The 25,592-nt window shown below is 36.4% G+C and overlaps 1 protein-coding gene and 1 pseudogene across 26 annotated transcripts in view; one reads left to right on the forward strand and one right to left on the reverse strand.

Moving 5' to 3' along the window:
* Positions 1 to 25,592, reverse strand: part of VPS13B (vacuolar protein sorting 13 homolog B) — an 851,071-nt gene that overhangs the window by 518,622 nt on the left and 306,857 nt on the right. Inside the window, exon 20 of one of the 26 annotated variants that reach the window (XM_055546564.1) lies at positions 12,105 to 13,774. The exons of the other annotated variants lie outside the window; for them this stretch is intronic. Within the exon in view, the coding sequence (XP_055402539.1) occupies positions 13,752 to 13,774 (23 nt within the window). The 3' untranslated portion in view covers positions 12,105 to 13,751. Of the gene's footprint in view, positions 1 to 12,104; positions 13,775 to 25,592 lie in introns of those variants that run through there. 26 annotated transcript variants of the gene reach the window in all.
* On the forward strand, positions 13,800 to 14,334 carry LOC129627261 (chromobox protein homolog 1-like; annotated as a pseudogene).

A 25,592-nucleotide genomic window follows, 5' to 3' on the forward strand; every position in this document is an offset into this window, starting at 1 on the left:
CCCAAGGAAATAAGTGATAGGCTAAACTCATTTTATAGATGTTAAAATTGAGTCCTAAATAACACATGTTGAAGATCACAGAAGCAATTAAGCTCAGAATATAGGATTTAAAACCAGGTCTATTTGACTATACAGCCCCACAATTATAATCTCGGGTCTATTATACTTCTCAAAGAAGTCATCTCTTCCAAGTATCCACTAACGGGTTTTTTATAAAATATATAATTCAACTAAATAGCCTATTCTCCCCATAACACTTAAGTTTTAAGTCTTATTATTTCTTCCACATACACTTAAAATTTTACTGGAACCTCCTCTAGCTTCTGTCTTTTTTAACTGTATGTTTGTTCACATTACTTTCCATTTTCTAGTGCTATGCAACAGGCTGTGATTAGATTTTTTACTATTTACAGAAAATATCTTTAAACGATAGTGAAAAGACATCCTATTTTGGAGTCAAAATAAAGTATAAGTCTGTATCTATTTTGAGCTAAAAGCCTTATTTATAAACAGTCTGTTAAACTATAATTTATGTTTCTTTAAAGCTACTCAACTAAACTATGATTGGTAAATAGGGTAATGAGATCAGCATACATAACCAAAAGGTTATATTGATTCATACACAACTTTTCTCAGCACATTTCAAGGCTATCAGCTTTCTCACCATGAATGAGAAAGCTTTAGCAACATTATGATGTGAAAAGGCTGATCATCCCATGGAAGAGCTTTTCTCCCACACAGACAGTGAGTGATTCAGAATCTTCCTGATCACTAGATCTTCCATATGTTAAGCTATCTGAAGATGGGATTGCAGATAAAGATGCTAAGACATTTATCCTAAGCATAAAAAAATATAAAAGTCTATATACTGATTCAGAGTTTTTCATTTTGAGGAGAATGGTCACTCTTAAAAGCAAATCTTCTCAAAGGTTTACATCTCAAAAAATCGTGAGACCCAAAACTTAAGGCTACTTTGACAATGACGCTGATTACAATTGCCAGAGGAGACTTAACGATGGTATTCGCACCAAAACTTTTAGTTTGGTAACTCTGGTTACCAGAGTAACCAGTACTCTGGTTATAGAGTTCTATATACATGTACATACACATATGCACATGTATGTAACTGCTTCTACTCCAATTTTCCCTAAAAGCCCTTTTAAACGTATATGCCAAATGGAAGATTTCCTTAGGAATGAGTTATGGCAGAAATGCTTCTGCTGTAGAATGCCTTTACAGCTTCTGCTGTAGAATGCCTTTACATGCATGCATTTGCATGCGTGTGTCCCATACACACACGCATGCAAATGTATGTATGATATTATTTGCAGGATCCTCTGATAAATTTTCAATTTATTTCCCATTTCAATAATCGTGATCTATTAACTCTGAATTACTTGTAATCTTAAATATATATACACATATGCATACATACATATGCATATGTGTACGACATGTATATATGTAAATGCAGAGACAGAAAAAAAAAGAGTAAGAAAAGGGAAGGCGATAGGGAGAGAAAGACAGCAGTCACTTACTATGTATCTGTCACTATTCTAGGCCTGACCACGAGATAGTATTTCAAAAGGATATGATATTTAAAAAATCACCTAAAATGATAACTTTATATATCTAATGATTAGATAACAGAGATAGTCTCAACAGACAATAACCACATATAATGGCACTAGAACCATCAAATGGTTCTTAGGAAAGACTCACTCTACATTAAATGACCCTCTTTACTCATCCTACATGATTAACAGGGACTTCCTAATTTATATGTGACCATTCTTCCCTTATTTTACCATTAGACTGCATAACTATCTTCAATCACCAATTCAATCAACATTCATCAGGCACTACAATAGGAGCTGAAGTTACAAAGACATATTTAAAACAGAATCACTGCCCTAACCAATGTTTAGTAGAGAAACTGGAGTAAACAAATAAAAGCAATGCCCAAGAATCTACAAAGTTTAATGAAAACCAAGAGGTTGCAGAAAGCTTTGAAGTCAAAGGTGTAGGACTGAATCAGGCATTGACACCAACTTTAAGTTCCTGATGTTATCATTTCACTGCATATATTTTCTTAAAGTAAAATGAGATTAACACCACATAATGTATAGAGCTGTTCCAAAGACTGAATGAGACACTGTTTATAAAATTACTGGTACACAGAAAACAAAAAGTGACAGTTACAACAATCATTATCATCGCTGTCATCAAAACCACAGCTTAGGGATGAAATGAGATGAAGAGCTAAAAATAGTTCTGTCTTTAGATTTTTCAGAACTAGACATGTCATTTACCAGCAACAAAAGCTTCTTGAATTACCGGGTTAAGGTAACAAATTCCACAAAAGGTCTTCCAAGAAACAGATGTACAGGAAGAAAAACTCAGCATCTTGGGGGTTGGGGTGGGATGGGGATACAGTGCTGATAGGTACATTCAAGAAATGAAAATCCTGTAGAATCAAAATTACTAATAGTGAGGAGTTCCTTAATCAAGCCAGTCTTTATAGAAGGGCCTGGAGGACACCAGTATCTACATATGCCCAAAGGCAGCTTCCCTGGTGGCTCAGACAGCAAAAAACCTGCCTGCAATTCGGGAGACCCAGGTTTGATTTCTGGGTCAGGAAGATTTCCTGGTGTAGGAAATAGCAACCCACTCCAGTATTCTTGCCTGGAGAATTCCAGAAACGGAGGATCCTGGTGGGCTACGATCCATGGGGTTGCAAAGAATTGGACACGACTGAGCGACTAACACTTTCACTTTCAAAGGCAGCCATACCAAATAGCACACCTTTTCATCCACTTGTATTCAATGTATGTCTTCATGATAGTTGAAGGAGAATTACTCTGTCCCTAAACTGATAAAATCTGAGTAGGCCAATTCTGCACGTTAGGAAACCAGGGTGCACAAACCTCACTTATCTAAAAAGCCGAGGATGCAAAAGACTGACAATCCTGGATGTTATTCTCCAAAAGTTGTCTTAACTAGGATCAGCATGGGGTTAACAGTTGCACCAGAAGTACAACTCTGATATCCCTCCTTCATGGGAGATGCTGTTCTGATATTCTGCTATAGAGACTGCCTGCAATCCTGCCCCTCCCCACTCTGTGTTTCTGTTCTAAGAAGGGGTCAGCAAATACAGTCTGCAAGCCAAATTCAGTGTATCTTCTTTTGTACAGATAAACTAAGAAAGACTTTAACATTTTTTTAAAAGTTGAAAAAGTTCAGAAGAATAATGTTGTTTGAAAATTATACTAAATTCAAATTTTGGTGTCTATAATAGAGTTTGACTGGAACACAGCACATTCATTCATTTACATACTGCCTCCAGCTGCTTTCCTGTTACAACAGCAAAATCCAGTAACTGAAACAGAGACCTATGGTCTGCAAAATCTAAAATGTTTATTATGTGGCCTTTTGTAAAGAGTCTGCCAACCTCTGATGTGAGACAATGAATGAGAGGTATGGCTCCGAACCCCAACACTGAGGGGCACTGCATGCCTATCCATTCCTTATAATGTAGTGAGTGTCCAGTGGATTTCATAATAAGACTCTGTTGGTAAGATCACTCTGAAGTCCATTTCCGATAATAATACCAGGTCATAACCATCATTTGCCAAGCATTTACTACTATATGCCAGGTATTATCATTTTCATTATATGAATGAGGAAACTGTATGAGTGGTGGTAATTTGTTCAAGTTAACTATAGATAGTAAATCAATCCTAGTATTATCACCTGTAGGCATAAACAACTGCCTGAAATAAGAGTACAGAGAGTTTAAAAAAAAAAAAACAAGTGGAAGTAATGATCTGCCTCAAAACAAAATAATTTTCCACAATGATGTGGAAAATGATGAAATAATGAATACTCTATGGAAAACAAAATCAATGTCCCTGAGAGGAAGGGACAATAACCAATGAAACCTTTTGAAAGAACAAACAAAATTGGCTCCCATTGTTTGTTTCCTTGTTTCTGTCAGTGGTACCACAACTCTGCCAATTTTTTAAGTAATATAACAGACTACTTATACCACCTTTTGCTCTTACCAGTAGATCATACCCAAGTAGTCATAAATCTAGAAGAAAAAGATCATCAGAAAAGAATATATATCTTTATTCTCAAATTATACCCTTCCTATTCTTAAAATATTAACATTTTCACATTTTGATTTCTGAATGAAGGAGATTTTAAATAGTAAATTTAAATTTTTTTCTTATTTGAAAAAGTTAAGAAACTTGGTATCAAAAAAAAGAAAGCAATATAAACTTATAGTAAGAAGTCTTCATTGTCTTAGTTATAATATCTTCAAGTTTACAAAATAATGTTTTGAAAGAATAAAACAGTGGTTTTTTCCATGTAGGCAAGTAATACTAATGTGTGACTTTGATTGCACAATGATTCATAACCAAAAAGCCCAGCTTTTCAATTAGAATGAGCACACTGCTAAATGATTAACCCACATACTAAACTAGATACATTCTATTTAACTCGGTACTTTTTCTTTATTTCTATTACAAATACTCACTGTTGAGCAACAGTCAACTTTGGTAATTTACATTTAAAAAATAAGTGTACATTTTAAAATAACCCACAGGACTCAGTAATATCTAGTATACCTTCATTATGATACCCACATTCTTGTGCTTCTTATCCTTTATATTTATCGATCATCATCAGCACGGCTTTTTTTTTTTAAGAAATTACACTGAATATAACTGATATATTCACTTTACAGCCAAATTAGAAAAGCCTAGATATATTTTAATAGAGAAAAATATTAAGGATCCAGCTATTCAAAATACAAAAAGTATAAAATAAATCATTGGGAGAAAATATTCTAGCTTTTAAGAATATGTTAGTTTAAAAAGTCTGTGTTATCTCATGATTATAAAATTTTATTCAAGAAATAGCAAAAATATTTTAATTTGCAAAGAACTATATTTTTTAAGTGAGTTTATATTCTACACGTTACAAGAGTAATCAAGACAAAGTTCAACAAATACACCATACGTAAATACTTATTTCTAAAAATATGACTTACTTTATAATAATATTAAATAATTCAGAAAAAAGTATTATCTACCAGGGTAATCTCAAATATTATTACTACATACTATAAAAACTATTTTGTTACACATGGCCAAGAATTTGAAGTACTTCAATCCATTATTATCACAACTGGAAAGATCTCAAATTAAAAATTTTACTGGGATGCTAAAGATTAGATAGTAAGTATCCAATGATGAGAATGTGTATTTGCTTTGGAAAGATAACTGCCAAACTGATGTCTTCCTTGCTTATCCTCTCCTGATGATCAAGATGTGTGTAATGACAGGACACCAACAGTAAATGGCACAGTACAGCAAACACCACAAGGTGGTGCTAATATCCTCTCCTAACTGGCTGGATAGACCACTTCTGCTAGTCTTCAGATGTGGGCTAAGGTGATGCTCTGCAACCCACAAGGTGGCTACCCAACCACAACATTCTCTGGTCTAAGAGAAAAAGCAAATCATTAACAATTCACATGGTTTTTTATTATTTGTTGTAGAAAAAAAATTTGAATTTATAATCCTCTAGACTTAACATCTGGACATTTTTCCCATTTAGTTACAATATATTACATGAAAAGAACGTAAGTCTATGAGCAACTACATTTACAATTGCTGTTTAGTCACTATCTTGTATCTGACTTTTTGACCCCACGAATTGTAGGCTGCCAGGCCCCTTTGTCCATGGGATTTTCCAGGCAAGGAGACTGAAGTGGGTAGCCATTTCCTTCTCCAGAGGATCTTCCTGACCCAGGGATTGAGCCTGGATCTCCTGCCCTGGCAGGCAGATTCTGACCGCTGAGCCACAAGGGAAGCCCCAAAGCATGCACTGATTTTACACTACTATCAGATAAAACTAGTACTTTATCAATTAGTAACTTTATCAATAAGTTTCTTAGGTGGGACACCAGCACAAGTGACAACAAAACAGTTCAGTATCTTAAAACCCATATTCATAATTGCCAAAATCTGGTTCCCAAATTAGCACTTTCCCTCATTTCTGAATACATACTCATCTTAATGTAATGGACTCTCAGAAAAACAGTTTCCCACAATGTAGGTTCTAAAAACACTAAACCAATTGCTAAAGTCTCCCTTCCTTGAATTGCCTTTAGTCAGACAAACACACAGATGGATGGCAAGCTGGAATGGAGGATGAAGGAATGAAAGGAAGGGTAGAAGGAGCGAGGAAGGGAAGGAAAACAGACGGAAGGGTGAGAGAAAGGGAGGAAAGCAACAGGCTGGCTCCAGAAATACAACTGCAATTCAGAATAGAGAAAGAGAGTTGCTAGACAGAGTCCACATAACATAAATATATATGCTGTACTGGGCATGTATATGAAGCTTTATATATACAAAGTAAGTAGTGAGAGATTTTATTTTGGGGGGCTCCAAAATCACTGGAAATGGTGACTACAGCCATTAAATTAAAAGATGCTTACTCCTTGGAAGAAAAGCTATGACCAACCTAGACAGCATATTAAAAAGCAGAGATATTACTTTGCCAACAAAGGTCCATCTAGTCAAAGCTATGGTTTTTCCAGTAGTCATGTATGGATGTGAGAGTTGGACTAGAAAGAAAGCTGAGCGCCAAAGAATGAATGCTTTTGAACTGTGGTGTTGGAGAAGACTCAGTCCATCCTAAAGGAAATCAGTCCTGAATATTCATTGGAAGGACTCATGCTGAAGCTGAAACTCCAATACTTTGGACCCCTGATGCAAAGAGCTGACTCATTTGAAAAGACCCTGATGCTGGGAAAGATTGAAGGCGGGAGGAGAAGGTGATAACAGAGGATGAGATGGTTGGATGGAATCACTGACTAGATGGACATGACTTTGAATAAGCTCCGGGAGTTGGTGATGGACAGGGAGGCCTGGTGTGCTGCAGTCCATTGGGTCACAAAGAGTCGGACACTACTGAGTGACTGCACCGAACTAAACTGAAATAATGCCCACTGTCCAAATGGGTTTTAGAGAAGAAAGCTGCCCAAGATCATAAAAGGATTATCAGACTTCAAAGACTCTTTTTCATTATTCCATAAAATAATCATGCTAATTTCGATGAAGATAGTGTAGCAACAAAGTAGCAACTATGTGCCAAGCAATATGTTAAGCATTTTATGTTTCTCAGTTAAACCACACAACAATCCTAAAAGGTACTCTTATTTTCTATGTTACAGATTAGAAAACTACAGCACAGAGAGGTTGAGTGACTTTCCCAAAGTCCCACCACTATTAAATGGTAAAGCTAGGACTGGAATCTAAGCAATGTGGCCATAATAAGTCTGCCACTTACCCACTTCACAATATTGCCACTCATAAAATACCAAATTATTTCCTTTGGGAATAAAATAAATGGCTATTTAATGAGGAGTAAAAGAAAAAAAACTTTTATTAAGTACATAAAATGAATTAAAAAAACAATGCTACAACAGATCCTATGGACAGGGTCATCGAAGAGCATGAAATTGCTATAGGAACATACAATTCATCAGCTTGAAAAACATAATAACACTTAAAAACCACAAAATAAGATAGTAAAAAAGTAAACTGGTTAATTACCAATGACTAAAGAAAACTAAAATAACTAAAAAAACAATATAAGATATCAGAAAGGGTAAAGTATGATTAATTACAAACAACAGCTGACATGAAATTTTTTTAAAATAGCAATCACTTCAGATACAGCAGACTGGGACAATCACTAGAGAAAAGGTAGATTTCACCTGATTCTTTTTGGACATAGAGGTTTGGACAGGTGAGAAGGAGGGATAAAGGATATCCTGAGTATTTTAATATATAAACGAAAGTATGGATGCAGCAAAGTGAAAATTGTATTCAGGAGTAGTGTTTTGCATAGAAAATGTTAACAGAGAAAAGCTGAATGGGCTTTACTCTTTTCAAATAGTCCTCAAAGCCTGGAGATGAGTAACATATCCATGTTTCTAGCTAGTTAAAAACATATTCTATAAAAAATACATCAGAAAGCATATAAAAACTATTACAAATTATATGAAAAACCAATCAAAATAAAAATTGGTTGACTGGAACAGAAAGGAAAGAAAGAGAGACAGAAATGAAAGAACTAAAGGGGAAAACCTGGAAGAAATTACTAAGTCAACCAATTTGCCATTCATAAAATACTCAAAAGCTGCATTAGAGATTCTCTAAGGTATTTAATTTTAAGTCATAGCTTCATACAGAACATGTAATAAAATTATAAAACTAAAGTTCATATTTTAAAATTACTTTATCATTAAAGGTAGGTAAAGTTATTTGATATCTTTGTGGGGGAGAGAGGATAATGGAGAATTTATTAAAATAATCAATGTGGTACTTCATAAGAAACTCCTAAACATACTATTTCATTTAAATCTCAGACCCCATGAGAAGTTACTTTACAGAAGAAGGAACATAGTCAATGAAGTATAGTGACAAATCCTAATATATATTACACCTGAAAATGCTAAGATTCAAAGCTAGTTTTCCAGACTTCAATCTGAAAATACAATTTCACTGTTGCCATTTGGTTTCTAATTTCATTACAATAAAACTTATAGGGCAAGCAAGTAGAGTTTCTAAAAATTATGAACAGTACCACTTGGACAAAATACACTAGTATTACATGGATAGCACACCTAGCCCTAAAGCAGTGACTGATACAATCTTCCATGCAATAGGTAAGTATTGGGTGTCATCTATATGCTAACCACCACTGTAGACACTAGAGATATAGTAGTTAGTAGAGAAATAAACAAAAACAGGAAAAAATCATATAGTGATAAGTATAATTCAGAGAATTATAATAAAGTTATAGGGGAACAATGAGTGACTCCTTAATACTGAGTGGTCATGGAATACCTTTCTATGAAGCTGACCTGTAAGCTGACACAGAGGCAGCCAACTGCAAAGCAGGAAGACCACCATTCCAAACAGAAGGCACAGCTAGAACAACCCTAAACAGAAATATAAAGGCAGTGTAGCCAAAACAGAGTGAAAAAGAAGCAGAGTCACAGATTTGGTGAGAGGCAGGTAGGGGATTTTTAAGTTAGAAGAAGCAGTTGGAATTTTCTATTCTCAATATGATAAAAGAGGGTAGAGAATAGCATTAATTTATTTATATTAAAGAGAAAAAAATATCAATTGTGTATAAAGAATACAGCAGAACAAACTTGGAAGCAGACACACCAGGTAGAGTTATAGTAGCCTAGGAGCTCTTAACCTTTTCCCCACCCCAAGTACCTGAAGGAAATTACACACTCCAACAAATAGCAGCAGTGGAGAAGAAATGCTGATAAAACTGCTTGCTCTTTCAGAGGATCTACTCTAGAAGGACTAGAGTAGGTAGTGTAGGTCGGTAGCATTCTCCACTGTTACTCTCAACTTCCCTTCTCTCATGACGGGACATTTTCTCCTTTCTTTGTTCTGTTCTTTTCCTCTGCCTAGCCTAATAGTCCACTTTGGATACTACTCCATCAGAATTAGATTTTTGTCTCAAAAAACCACTGAAATTACCTGAATTCAATATTCTTGGTACTTTAATAAAGTTCCGATTCTGGACAGAGGCAACTAAAAAGACATCTCCACAAACAGATTTCTAATTTGTCTTATATAAGAAAACTCTAAAGATAATGTAGACTATAATAGGCAACTTTCATGTAAAAAATTCAATTTTGACATGCTTTCTGGATCCAGGCAAATTTTTATCCAGTTTCAAAATAAATATTTAAAGATGAAATTCAAATTCCCAGCATATGAACACACTAAAAACATCTATGAAAATTAAAACCACTCTCTGGAATCTAATGAAATATCCAATTTTAGTTTATTTCATTTCTTTGAATCCTAAGATATTTCTTTGCTATTGTTTAGAAAGCACAGACTTTGAAATATACAATGAAGAGAAGTAGCAAGCTCACAAAAATGATTTTACCCCAAAATTGTAAGTTCTCAATTACTAACAGTAAAAATTAAAACTCATTTTTCAGTTTAACCAAACATTTCCTAACACTAATTCTTAGAAAGCAATCTGTGTTGCTATATCTATTCCTCTAAACAAAAACTCTTTATTGTTACGGCATGTTCATTAGGAAACTAAACTGTGGGCTGAAATGACTTTTAAGTCAAATCTCATTTTCTCATACAAACAACGTTAAAATAACAGGTATTTTCTTGATCATGAAACTGATAATTTTGGAAATCAATATAATCATTTAATCAATTATAAGTGACATACCTATATACTATAAAACATTTTAGAATGAAAAAAAAATCACATAAAATCAAACATAATATTATACAATAACATAGTGTATATTTCTAAGATCTTTTCTTGTTCTTCATAGTTGTTTTAACTGCCACAAATCATTAAGGAGCCTTCCACAAGAATATGGAATCCAGGACTTTTTTGGAAATATTTTCAATCACTTTCAAAAGAAAGACTTTGGGGGAAGACTCGGGTCATGTAAATGAAATGACAAGAAACAGATTCAGGAACGCCTTTAGTGCTATCTTTTCTTAATAAGTGATAACATTAGCAAAGGAGTACTGTGTATTCTGATGTTCTCAAAGATGTTTGCTATATTAAGACTGTGTCTCCTCAAAACAAGTTCTTCAATTTAAATCTTAGGTAGGCAGGTCTGACTTTAAAATCAGTGAACTAATCTTTATTTATCATAAAATTAATCATTTTCCTTTAACCTCTTCATTCCATGCTGCTATATAATGTCAAAGAACTAGAATCAGATCAGATCAGATCAGTCGCTCAGTCGTGTCCGACTCTTTGCGTACCCATGAATCGCAGCACGCCAGGCCTCCCTGTCCATCACCAACTCCCGGAGTTCACCCAGACTCACGTCCATCGAGTCAGTGATGCCATCCAGCCATCTCATCCTCTGTCGTCCCCTCCTCCTCTTGCCCCCAATCCCTCCCAGCATCAGAGTCTTTTCCAATGAGTCAACTCTTCGCATGAGGTGGCCAAAGTACTGGAGTTTCAGCTTTGACATCATTCCTTCCAAAGAAATCCCAGGGCTGATCTCCTTCAGAATGGACTGGTTGGATCTCCTTGAATACTAAAGGCTATTTCTCCTAGTTTCATATGATTAAATCTTTTATTATAAGGTTCTGTCATTCAGTTTTCCCTAGAATATTCATTAAGACTGCTTTTCCTTTTTAATCAGCTTTTTTGCAGTACTGATATATGTGTGACTATCAAGAACAGAAGTATTTATGTTTTTTCCTTTTAACTAAATATATCAGATTATGCTCTTACTGCATAAAAGTATTGTGTTTGTTTGTTTTTTTTTACGTGGACCACTTTTAAAGACTTTACTAAATTTGTTACATTATCGCTTCTGTCATTTACATTCTGGGTTTTTGGCCATGAGGCATGTGGATCTTAGCTCCCTGACCAGGAATGGAACCCACAACCCCTGCATCAGAAGGTGAAATCTTAACCACCCGACTGTCAGGGAAGCCTTTGCAGAAAATTTTTAGAATCTGCCTTTTGGAATTTCTTAAAAGAAAAATCTGTTCTTCAAATTACATAAAAAGTTATTTTCTTTTACTTGTTAGCCAAAGCAAGGTCAAGTTTTCTCAGTCATATATAATTTTTATCTTTTTAAAATTTAGCTTGTTTCTTATAACTCCCCATTTTTTCTAATTACTCTAAAAAGCTATTTGCAAATCAAGAGGTCCCTATTTCTACAGGAAGGCTGCAGAAACAAACTAAGGCTGAAAATAAGTTGATGAAACTCTTCCGAAAAGACACAAGACACTGGATGGTAACTTTATGTGTGTGAGGCCTGCCTTCTACCAGTAACAGAGGAATGACAGGGCGGTGTAAGCTGTCAGCACCTAAACATCTGAAATTATTGGAAATAAAATCACTTAAGGGAAAGGCTGCTTATAATCTTCTGGGATAGCTTTGAAATTGGATGTTTTAAACTACAGAGGTAGATTTAGTTACTTCTACCATGTTTCATTTATAAATGTTGAGAATGCTAAGATGGCATCCACAATGAAGATGGCAGGAAAGAAAAATTCATCTGGCCTGTTATACAGAGTGAAACAAGTCAGAAAGAGGAAAACAAATATCATATATTAACACATAAATGGGGAATCTAGGAAAACGGTGCAATGAACCTATTTTCAGGGCAGGAACAGAGACTCAGACCTAGAGAATGGACCTGTGGGCACAGTGGGGGAAGAAGAGGGTAGGACAAACTGAGAAAATAGCACTGACATATAAACACTACCATGCGTAAAACAGATAGCTAATAAGAAGCTGCTATATAACACAGGGAGCTCTACCTGGTGCTGTAATGACCCGGGGTTGGGGGTGGGGGCCGTGGGGAGAGCCTCAAGAGGAAGGGGATACATGCATACTTATGGCTGATTAGCACTGTTATACAGCAGAAACCAACACAACACTGTAAAGCAATTAATTTCTAATTAAAACTTTTTTTAAATTAAAAAAATCCATCTGACATAAGAATGATGGATTATAACCTTATACTAAAATGTGTTAAGTGCAGCTGAAGTCCTCTGTAACAAAGAACTGATCCCCCAGTCAGAAATGACCATTCTTTCAACAACACTTTGATCCCATATAATACTACTACAGTGATTTGTAATAAGACAGGTATTTTTCGCTCTGGATATTAAGATAGTCGAAGACTTTTCAATCACTACTATTGTAACAGGACTCATAACAAAAGTTTATTGACCATCACTTGCCAGTTCTCTTGAACACGCACATTTAATGTGAATAAATATTTAAACAATTAAAGTACATGTGATATTATGTAGTAAATATATAAATAAGATGCAATGAAAATTTAGAGAAATATGATAGAGGAAACCACTAAGTTTCTCAGTGAGTGGATGCATTTTAAAGGACATAATATCTGATCTGGATCTAAAAAATTCAGTAAGGTGAATTCCCTGGTGGTTCAATGGTCAGAACTCCACATTCTCACTACTTAGGGCCCAGGTTGATGCCCTGGTCAGGGAACTAAGATTCCAGAAGCCACACACTATGACCAAATAATAATAATAAAATAAGATACCAAGGTATTAAAACACACACACATACACATACACACACGTATGGTTCAGGACCAAGAAAAGCAATGAATGTAAGCCAATCAAGAGAGTGAAAGCAAATAGGTGATATCACTCAATTAAATTTAGACTAAAATCCTGTGGGCAATAAGGATCCATAAGGTGAAAGAGTTACTGATCAGAACCTCTGTGGGAAGATGGATAAATAAGTGAAAGGGATTGAACAACAAATGACAGAGAAACCTAACAAAAGGCTACAAATACTGTGGAATAAACATTAGAAACAGTAACAGCATGAATACATTTAAGAACTCATGGTTGGCAAGTCACCTTATTTCAGAATGGTATTTTCAAATCAAGAATCTATTTTTCCATTAGAATAAATTATTGAAAGTACTGAAAGAGTGCAAGGCCCTTTTGTTCGGATGAGTTGGGGGTGGGGGGGCGGGGCGCAGTTGGCCTGGGCCAGGTACGTCTTCAGGGAGGGGGTTCGACCAAGGTCACTGGGCTTGTTGCTTCTCTGGTCGCCACTCCCCTGGCTGGCCAGACAAGACTCGCCAGCAGTGCGGCAGCCATTCCTCTCGTGCTTGTGGGCGCTGCTCTGAGCAGTGTCACCCTTTATACCAGAAAGTTGGTGGGCACTGTGGGGAAAAAGAAAACCAGATCACAGTGGAGGGAGGTGCTAGAATAAGAGAAAGAAAATCTGTGGTGGAAAAAGTTCCAGATTGCCCAGTGGTACACGGCAAAGTGGTACACCTCCTGAAGTGGAAGGGGTTCTCAGAGGACAATGCATGGAGCAGAAGAGAACCTGGAATGCCCTGGCCTCATTGCCAAGTTTCTGCATTTACAGAAGAAAGCACACAGGACAAATAAATCAGAGAGAGGCAAGCGCAAAGCTGATTCTGATTCTGATTCAGAAAATAAGGTGGAAGACAGCAAACCGAAGAAGAAGAAAGAAGAGTCAGAAAACCCATGAGGCTTTGCCCAGGGTTTGGAACTGGAACAGGCTACTGGAGTGACAGACTCCAGTGGAGAACTCATGCTTCAGATGAATTGGAAAAACTCTGATGCCACTGACTTGGTCCCTGCCAAGGAAGCCAAGGTCAAGCACCCACAGATAGTCATATACCTCTATGAGGAAAGGCTGACTTGGCATTCCTACCCCTCAGAGGATGATGACAAAAACAATGACAGGAATTAACTCTCCTGAGTACCAGACCCTCTCACATCTGACTGTGGGTTTCAAGTGTGGGCAAGGAGGAGTTCTACTTGTCTTGACACCATAAAGATGGCTTGAGAAGATGTCCCGTGACAAGCCAGTATAGTTTCTGTGCTCTACAGCAGCCCAAGCGCTTTAAAGCTGTTCCATGCTACATAGTTTGCACACCCATCCCTGTGGAGGGAAAGAAGGGTCAGTGTTTCAAGGCAACCAATTCTGAACCGATTTGTTAAGAAGAACAAAGGCCTTTCTATGAAGGACAAAACTTGCAGGATGGGATGTGGGAGAGCAGGAAACATCCACAACCCACAGCCCCAATAGTGTGAACTCTGCAATTCTTACAGCAAAGCATGTGTACAGTTTTTGGCTAGTGTATTACTACTAGTGTATTATTTGGGGTGGGGCGGATGGGGTGCAAAAGAAGGGAGATAGGTTAGGATTACTTTTGTTAACATTTGGGAAAACAGTGAAACAAAGGAAAGAACCATTAATGATGACTGGATTCTGTGTCCAGTACTGCAGCCTTTCAAAAAATGTCATTGGCAACCTGAATGAGGATAGTGTGACACTGTTTAAAAGCTACGAATGCCTGAAACACAGAAGCTATGGTGTTCCCTGCCTGAGCTTAATGCTGTTCCCAACAATAGACTAAGCCAGTTAAGAAGTTACCAAAGCTGCCACTTGGGGGATGGAAACTGGTTGTGGAGGAAAAGTGAACACTGGCAGATCATTTTGTCTTAGAGGTGTTCATTCTTGAAACTGACAAGAAGACCCTTTCTTTTCCAATTATAAAGTTACAAATATCAGCTTCTCCATCCAAGCCACTAGATGAAATATTGTGGGAAGGGAAGAAGGTGGTATGGGCTTGCCTGGTGGCTCTGACAGTAAAGAATCTGCCTGCAATGCCAGAGTCCTTGGTTCAATCCCTGGGTTGGGAAGATCCCCTGGAGGAGGGGATGGCAACCCACTCCAGGATTCTTGTCTGGAGAATCCCACGGACGGACAAGCCTGGTGGGCTACAGTCCATGGGGTTGCAAAGAGTCGGGCATGGCTGAGAGACTAAGGAGAAGCTCAAGAGGGTGGTATAGGAGGTAGGTGAGTAGAGAAAGACAAGGGCCAGTGCTCATAGGGTGGAAACTCTTGGAGCCTCTGTTTTTGAACTTTGAAACTATTGGGGCACGGTTCAGTTACTGACAGTACAACTTTAAGAGTAGAACGATTTCAAAAGCCCTGGTCTCAAGAGAAGATTTAATTTTCTTACTGGGGCAGTGGTTCACTTTAAAATAAAATAAAATTTTTAATCATAAGAATTAACTAAAACCCAAACGCTGTCTTGAATCATGAGATCCATCAGTTCCTGACATCATAGAGACCTGAATCTAGAAACCCACTGTAACTTTTAGGCACCTGTTAGGTTTCTGTGAAAATTTTTGTTTAAATGTAAACTTCATATCAACACTGTCAGTTTTTGTCTTAATAAAACTATAGATTTATTTCTGTAAAAAGTACTGAATATATCCCTAAGAAAAGCTGAGAAAGGAACTGCTACTTTTTATTTTATAATTATCATTATCATAATTGTTTTGTCACATATACTAAAAATTAAATAACTTCAAAATAATTTCAACTGCATGTATATGAACATGAACTACTACTAAATGACCAAACTTAATTTCAAGGTAGTATATTACATATGAAATAATATTCATATATAAAGGTGCAGATCCACACACCTCCTACCATCATATATAATTTCAAAAATTCCCCACATAATTTCATTTTAATTGCTAACCTTCCTCTCTAGAGAACTCTTTTAAATTTTCATTAGCTTTGCTATTACTTTTAATTGCATTTACTGTGCAAGTCAGAAACCCAGATATTATCCTGAAAACCATTTCTCTCTTGATGACAGCCATACATCATCATTAAATACCAAAAAATTAACCTCCTAAATAATCCTCAAATCTTCTTCTACTCCTCTCCATCTCCAGCCTCCCTACCAAGATCAACTCCTACTTATCTTTCATAAGAATTCCTGTCATATCATCTCTCTACTGGTCTACCAACATCCTCTCTCATGGCAGCACCCACCGATCACAGCAGTTCTCCACAATGCAGCAAAAATGATCTTTTTAAAACAAAAAAAGATCCTGTCAGCACCACCTGCATCATAGCCTTCAATGGCTTCACACTGCGTTCAGGAGGAAAGCAGGGAACACGGGTCTCGGCAGAACGTAGCCCCTTTCTTTCTCTCCAGCCTCCTCTTGCGCTGTCCTCCCTCTGCTCTCTCCCCTTCAGTTTCTCCCACTCACCAAGTTACTTCTCACATATCATTCTGTCAGAAAGGCTAATCTCTTCACCGCGTTAATGCCCACACTAACTCTTTCACACTGAAATTCAAACTTCACTTCAAGAAAGCTTTCACTAATTTTTCAAATCAAGTCAATTTTCCTGTTGTATAATCTCATAATATTATAATCTTTCTTTTGTGAGACTACTGTAATTTCTATTTTCTATTTACTTGTGTGATTACTTCTTCCTCCAATTTATAAGCTTTATGACAGTACCCATCAAACATTTTTTATAATCCAAAGTATCTTTACCACTTATATCAAAATTTGTTAAGTATGAAAAAATATAACCATGCTGCAATGTATTAAAGCAATACAGAGTATATAGAAAGAATGCAAAATCTTCCCTCCTCCTCTCTAATCACCAGAAGTAACCACCATTACTATTCTATTCTGTATTTTTCAAGACTTTTCTTAAGAATTATAGTAAAGTATTATCTAAAAATTGTACTTTTTACAAAAACTGAATCACATTTAGAGTTGCCATATTTAGCAAATAGAAATATAGGCTGCTCAGCTAAATCCAAATTTCAGATGAACAATGAATTTTTTATCATACAAGTATGTACTAAATATCATTTGTTGTTTATCTGAAGTTCAAATTTAACTTGATATCCTATATTTATCTAACAAGTTTAATCATACTGATTATACCTCCAATAAGGAACTATGAAACTAAACAGGAAGAAAAAGGCTCGTTATTCTCAAATATGTAAAGCATTCTACATTCCTTAAAAATAAACTTCCATTTTCCTTTCCATGAGACAAAAATGGTCTATTTTAAGTATGAAAAACTGGAAGCCTGCTGAGAGTTGCAAATTTTCTCAAAGTAACACTCAAAGCTGAGCAACCTATATTTCTATTTGCTAAATATGGCAACTCTAAATGTGATTCAGTTTGTGATTCGGCAGAAACTTTTCGTGGTATGAAAAGACTCCTGTAATTCAACTTTGTATGTATTTCAAATATATAAACTATATATCACATTTTATCATTAAATTTACAGGATAAACAAAAATAATTTATACTTAAAAATAAAACATTCAAATCATTCTATGAATAAGTGAAAAATAAAGACTTTTAAAAAAGCTTCCTCACAAGTAATGAATCATGATGACTGAACTTTATTATTCTATGAAGATAAAATGATATGACCATTCTTATATCATTTAAACCAAATTTCAAAATGTTAATACCAAGCCTCGTTCTCTGATCAAAATCACCTTGACATTTAGAATAGAGTTGTTTTAAATGGTTCCACAGGAGAAACAGCATCATCTAATTATGTCCATGGTGTTTGGCATTGCAGAGGTAAAACAAATAACTTTTGCATGTCATCTGAAAATATTTATCTCCATAATCACTTTATTTAGTAATCATGATTTCATCTATGATCAGAAATGTGATAAACATGGGCTATAAATAGAGTTTATTTTGTTAGATACTTTAAAACATAAGACTATTTATTTGTTAATTATACTTCAAAAAAGCTGAAGGGGAAAAAAAACACCAGTATAAGACCATAAAATTAATCTTAGCACCACATGGAGAAATCTTATGACATGTACTTCAGAGGTATTATTGGTTCAAGTTTGACCACAGTCAGTCAGCAGATTATAAAAATAAAATGATAATTCTCAGGTATAGGCAATAATACCAGTTCAGTCAATCCAACCTTATCGAAATGAACAGGGGCAAGTTATATAATGACCTGAACAACATTTCCTAACATAAATTGAGGGTTATTTTTTTTTTAACAGGAAAAACAGTTAGACCTAAAGTTAGACCTAAAACTTAAAAGATTATTGAAAAGTCTTGCACGAGTGAATAAGGAAACATGCACAAGATAATTCATGACAGCATGTTTTGTAATTTAGGGCAACAGAAAACTACTAAAAAATGAAAAAACAAGTGGTACACATTCATATAATGGATTAATATAATCAGAGAAAAAAATGAATAAACTATAGTTATACATAAGTTGAGTAAGAAAATGAAGCTGGAAAAAGAATATAAATGGAATGATATGTGTGGCAGCTAACGTTTGCTCAGTAACATGCCACCCCAAAACTGAAGAGTGTTACAACAATTAACATTTATTTGGCCTCTTATTCTGCAGGTCACCCACTAAGGGTGGCCCCAACTGGAAAGTCCACCTGGAAGCCTTGATGGATCTCAGTTGAGGCTGATTCTGACATCTGTGATTAGTTGCCAGGTTAGAAAGAGGCTGACTGCCTGCAGAGTACAGCACCTTACCTTTCCTCAACATGGTCTCTCATATTCTTGTTCAAACTTGTTCACATGGTGGTCTCAGGGTTCCAAATGTAACAGAAAAGCAAGCTTCAAAATGTAAGTGTTTTTCAAATCTCTTTGTCAGGTTTACTAACGTCCTTTCAGCCAAAGCAAGTCATATGCATCAGTCAAATTAAAGAGATGTCCCTTCCGCTTTATGGAAGGATCTACAATGTGACAACTTGCAAGAATAACAGGGATGAGAGAAATTTGTATCAAGCTTTATAATTTACCACAATATCACTTATACAATATTACACAAAAGAATACTCTGTGTACTGCTGAATGACACATGCATACACACGCTGCTGCTGCTGCTAAGTCGCTTCAGTCGTGTCCGACTCTGTGCGACCCCAGAGATGGCAGCCCACCAGGCTCCCCCATCCCTGGGATTCTCCAGGCAAGAACACTGGAGTGGGTTGCCATTTCCTTCTCCAATGCATGAAAGTGAAAAGTCAAAGTGAAGTCGCTCAGTCGTGTCCGACTCTTCACGACCCCATAGACTGCAGGCACCAGGCTCCTTGGTCCATGGGATTTTCCACGCAAGAGTACTGGAGTGGGGTGCCATCGCCTTCTCCAATGAATATATGTACAGTAACACTAAATGCCAGGTTCAAGATAGTGACTACTCTTGGCTGGAGAAGGGAAATGAGAAAGGGAAAAATAAAGAGAGAGCTTTAACTAAATTTATAGTTTTTCCCTGCATTAGCTAAAAGAAGGGTTTATGAATATTCTTAAAAAAAATAAACTATTACACCTTTTAGCATGCTTAAATAAAAGGAAATTCCTATAAATTAAGGGACTTATAAAAATCCATCAACACATATTACTAAATACAGACTTTTTTAAAAGCTCAGTGAATTAGAGGATCAATTTTCCATAAACTGCATAATCAAAAAAAAAAACCACAAAGACATTAAAACAGACAGATAAAATCTGTTTGGAAATAAAAGCTGTTAAAAGATATAGATGCTCAAAACAGGTTACAAAATAGCCCCTCAGACAATTCAGTATCAAATATGGGCCAATAATTCAAAATCACAAAAATGAGAAAATAAACTATCATGATCCATGATCAAAAGGAAACAACAACAAAAACAGACCTGAGAAAACTTTAAATAAAGAATTAGTAAGTGCAGATGACAGTATAATAATGTTTGAATTAAAGAACAAAATGCTGGCGAGGAAAATTTAAGAATCAATTATAATGAAAAAGCCTAGAGAGCTGAAAGAAGTTCAAAATAAATTTTTAAAACACTGCCTTCACTGAAATTAAAACACAGAGGATAAGTTACAACAGCAGATCATACAAATTAGAAAGAATTCATACCCTGAAAAGTTATCAAGAGAAATCACTCAGAACATGACACAAATTACAAAACATTAAAAATATATGAGGGATATAGAGACAAGAATGACAGAATAATAGTATCCAGTGTATGTTTTATCAAAATTGCAGAAAGAGAAAAGTTGGGAAAAGCAATACTTAAGGAAATAACAACAGAGAATTTACTAGCATTGCTGAAAGACAAAATTTCAGATTCAGAAAGCAAAATGATTCCCAAGTAAGATAAAATGAAAACCACAGCTAAATGAACGGGGGTTAGATTACATAAATTAACGGCAACCACAAGATAGGAAATGAAGAAGAAAGAATAGACACATTACCTAAAAAGGAATAACAATCAGATTAACAACAAGCTTCTCAAATGAAAAAAGAAAGTAATTATCAAGGCAAAATTCTATAACCATATAAACTAACATTCAAGTCTGAAATAATGATAAGTTAAACAGGGCAAAATTTTCTGGGTGACTTCTTAGAAAAAATAAACTTACGAAAACTAACTCAACAGAAGTAGGAAATATGAATACTGAACCTTCCATAGGTTTCCCTGGTGGCTCAGATGGTAAAGAATCTGCCTGCAATGCAGGAAACCTGAGTTCAATCTCTGGGTCGGGAAGATCTCCTGGAGAAAGAAATGGCAACCCACCCCTGTATTCTTGCCTAGAAAAGTCCATGGACAGAGCAGTCTGGCAGACTACAGTCAGTCCATGGGGCTGCAAAGAGTCGGACACAACTAAGTGACTAACACATACACACACACAAACCTTCCACAGGAAATGAAACAGTAGTTTAAAATTATTTTTAAAAGAGCAAAGAAGAGTAGGAGCAAGAAGAGGAAGGAAAGGAGGAAGGGTATGGAAAAGGGGTTATAACAGCAGAAAGACAAAAACACCAAGGAAAAAGGGAGGGGAGGTAAGATGGATGGGAAGAAAAGTGGCAGGTAGGACTGAAGAGTTCTAAGGAAAATTCCACAAAACTTTTTAAGGCCATTCCAATCTTTTATTTTTTTTATTTATTTATTTTTTGTGTGTGTGCTTCTATAATTATTTTATTTTTTTTAATTTTATTTTATTTTTAAACTTTACATAATTGTATTAGTTTCTAAAAATCAAATTTTAAAGTTTTAATTATTCGAGTGTATAAAATAAATTTCTAGGTACTGCCTTATCTATCTCTCACAACATTTGACATACATTATTTATCGTTTAGTAAAAATAAAAATAAATCATGATGAAGATGGGTTTGCTGCAGGACTGAAAATACAGTTTAATAATGGAAATTTCACTACCTGATTAAGATATCAGCAAGATATATATATTTATATCACATCATATTTAATATAGTTATATATCACACTCAGGGATTCCCAGGTGGTGCTAGTGGTAAAGAATCCTCCACCTGCTAATGCAGGAGACACAAGAGATGTGGGTTTGATCCCTGGGTCAGGAAGATCCCCTGGAGTAGGAAGTGGCAATTCACTCCAGTATTCTTGCCTGGAAAATTCCATGGACAGCGGAGCCTCGAGGGCTACAGTCCATGGGGCTCCAAAGAATTGGACATGACTGAGCACCTATCACACTAAATGGGAAAGTATTAGGGCTCTTTTAAAAATCATGAAAAGAAGATGCCGACTACCACTTCCAATGCTGGAAGCCTAGAAAGTGAATTAAAATACAAATAAGAAATAAAAGATACTAAAATTATATGCATAGGGTATGATAAAAGAGACAACCGACCATAAACTCACTCACATAAACGTAAGACAAAAAACAGACAAGTTTGATAAAATTTCCGTTCAAGTCCAATTACCGATTTTTCTGGAACATGAAAACCTAAATTTTAAAAAATGTATATGTATGATATGATCTCATCTTTGTTAGTCCAGAAAATAATGCCTATTATTGACCCAGGTGCAGAAAGCCCTAAGGTGTGCAGCATTATCATGTGGCATCAGCCAATCGGCCAAGGGGAACATATGCCAGTCTGAGACCAATGAGTACATCCACTCTGACCTGCTAGAGAAAAACACTGTTTACAACTGACTGAACCAATCCTTGATCCTCTCAAGAAGACTGTATATGGAAACCTGAACAACCCTAGCCAACCATGAGACTTGAGCTGGGTAAGCTATGTCTATGGCTACAGCCCAACTGCAAGCCAGGCAGAAATGCCATGGCCCATATGATTCATCAGCAGTAGGGTGTCCCAAATTATCATACCGTCTGCCATTCACTGTGACCACCTCATCAAGGCCAGCTAAGGGGAGACAAAGACCCATACCAGGCTAAGGACATGAATCAGGAAGAATACACATTCCTGGCAACCACGGCTTCCAAGTATATACAGTATGGGCCTCTAGAGGCCTGGATCCAGAATCACTTACTGTATCATTTGGGAAAATCACATACCCTGGGATTCTTCTGACTGGCACTTACTCCCACGTGCCCAACAGTGGTGACCTGTGGGACGTCTGCAATGGAAATGGGGGTGCTGGAGCTCTGGATGGCACATTAGGAAGTCCACTGAAGTTCCCCAGGTGACTGGTTGAAAGTGATAGGCATGCTCTCCAGTTACTCCAATGTAACTGCTAGTGTCATTTATGCTTATGAGAACATCACAGTCTATTAAAACAAAGAAGTGCCTCAAAAAGGAGTCTTAGCTGCCCTAAAGGGATAAACTGTAATAGTCAAATAATGTTGCTACAACGCTGATTACAAATAGGCTCAGCTAAAATCCTATTGTGGCAATCATTTCACAACATATGCTCAATCATGCTGTACTCAGACTTATACAGTGATATAAATTATTTCTCCAAAAAAAAGGGGAAAATATGAACAATGTTGATCCCCAAAACAAGGCTTTTTAAATACTTTATAAAAACAAACAGTAGCTAAGCAAACTGTCAGTACTTTACACTTAAGTTAATTTTACTTCTGTAAGCCTTAGAGCACTGAAGAATTGATGCTTCTGAACTGTGGTGTTGGAGAAGACTCTTGAGAGTCCCTTGGACTGCAAGGAGATCCAACCAGTCTATCCTAAAGGAGATCAGTCCCCGGTGTTCTTTGGAAGGACTGATGCTAAAGCTGAAACTCCAATACTTTAGCCACCTCATGCGAAGAGTTGACTCTCTGTAAAAGACTCTGATGCTGGGAGGGATTGGGGGCAGGAGGAGAAGGGGATGACAGAGGACGAGATGGCTGGATGGCATCACCGACTCGACGACATGAGTTTGAGTGAACTCTGGGGATTGGTGATGGACAGGGAGGCCTGGCATGCTGTGATTCATGGGGTTGCAAAGAGTCAGACACAACTGAGCCACTGAACTGAACTGAACTGAAGCTTTATCATCTCCTGTCCCAAACAGATAAATGAGTTTAATCATACTATCTATTCCTTACTCTGAAAAGGATACAAAAAATTAGAAGAAGTTCAACAGATGTACAATAACATTATCTATGATTAAAGATACTGAATGAAAGCATTTTTAATGCTTTAGAAAGAAAAGTGAAGGAACAATTCTCACCAGGAATAATATAAATTTTCTTTAAGACACTGAACTTCATCTAATGACATAACTGAAAAGAGGACTGAAATAGTCCAAAATTGCTTCTTAAGGCAAGGGAAGAAAAAAGAAATTTCTGACTATTGGCTTTTAGTCAGTTACCATGGGAACTCAGAGATTCCTTTTTCTTTTTCTTTAAGTTTTCTCTTAAAAGCCACTAAAAGAAAAAATATTGATGGTTTCTGTTCTGTTTAGAGACAACTGTGACTAGGATAATTAATATTACGGTAGCAGCTTGTATCACTATGATTTCCTTCTAACTCCTTCTCTTTTCAACCCAGCACTCCATTTTCCCACAACTTAGATGTTAGGAGACAATCAAAAATCAAAATACAGGTGATAATAGTTGAATATTTAAAACAAAGGAATAAAGCAGGGAACATTCAGGAAATACAATTAATTCAGACTGAGGATAGGATTAAGGGAAGAAAGAGGAGATGACAACAGGAGAAATAATGCAGGAGCTTGTGCCAAGGGGGAAGAAATAAGGATCTTGAGTGCTGCTAAGAAAGATCAATCCTGGGACTTCCCCGGTGTTCCAGGGGCTAACACTCCATGCTCCTGATGCAGCAGGGACGTGTTTGATCCCTGGTCAGGGAACTAGATCCCACATGCTGCAACTAGAGACCCTAGTGCACCTATTAAATAAATAAAAAATCAATACTGTTCTGATTCCGTCTACTCAGTACCTGAGACTTTGGGAAAGGCACTTGATCCTTCTGAGTGTCAGCAAAATACCTACTTCCCTGCGTTGTTTTGGGCTTCCCAGCTGACACAGTGGTAAAGAACCCGATGCCAGTACAGGACACTCAAGAGACGTGGGTTTGATCCCTAGGTCAGGAAGATCCCCTAGAATAGGAAATGGCAACCCACTCCAGTATTCTTGCCTGGAAATTCCCATGGCAGAGGAAACTGGTGGGCTATAGTCCATGGGGCCGCCAAGAGGTGGACACAACTGAGCACAGTGTTGTTTTGAGGCTTAAGTCAGATAATGGAAAGAACGTATTGGACAGTTTGCTCAACAAATAATTGCTGAGTACCTTTATGGGATACAACAGTGAAGCAAATAGATAATTTTGGTGTTCATGGAGTTCACATTCAGGAGGACCAAATAAATACTGATTTTCAATCAGAGAAGGCAAAGAAATCCACATATACACTTGTATATATAATAAATTCCCAAGATTTAATTCTCCGTTCTCTTGCAAAGTCTCATCCTTCAAATAAGATAACTAATTAAACACACACAAATTCCATCACTGGGCGCTGACTAGTACTTGATATTCTCTATGTACGACCATAAAAATATAACAATGCAGACAGTACTATCACTGTTTGCATTTTATGTGTGATCTACAGGTTTTAATATGGGATACTTTTACTTTTAAAAAACAATTCCAGCACAGTTACATTCTGAAACAGTAGCCCTAATATAACTATTCCAAATAATCTGTCCATATTTTAAACCCCTTTCTAAAATCCTAGGGAAATACTTTTAAATAGGCATCTCTAGTAAGTTAACATAAATTACAAAATAAAACACACATGCTGAAGCAGTGGTTCTTAAATATTTTGGGTTGTCGCAGTTTGGAAGGTATGACTGGTACCTAGTTGGTAGAGACCAGGGATGCTGCAGAACATACTAAATTGCACGAGACAGTCCCCAGCAATAAAAATTACCTGGTCCAAA

Source organism: Bubalus kerabau, chromosome 14 (genome assembly GCF_029407905.1).
Source record: "Bubalus kerabau isolate K-KA32 ecotype Philippines breed swamp buffalo chromosome 14, PCC_UOA_SB_1v2, whole genome shotgun sequence".
Lineage (NCBI taxonomy): Eukaryota > Metazoa > Chordata > Mammalia > Artiodactyla > Bovidae > Bubalus > Bubalus kerabau.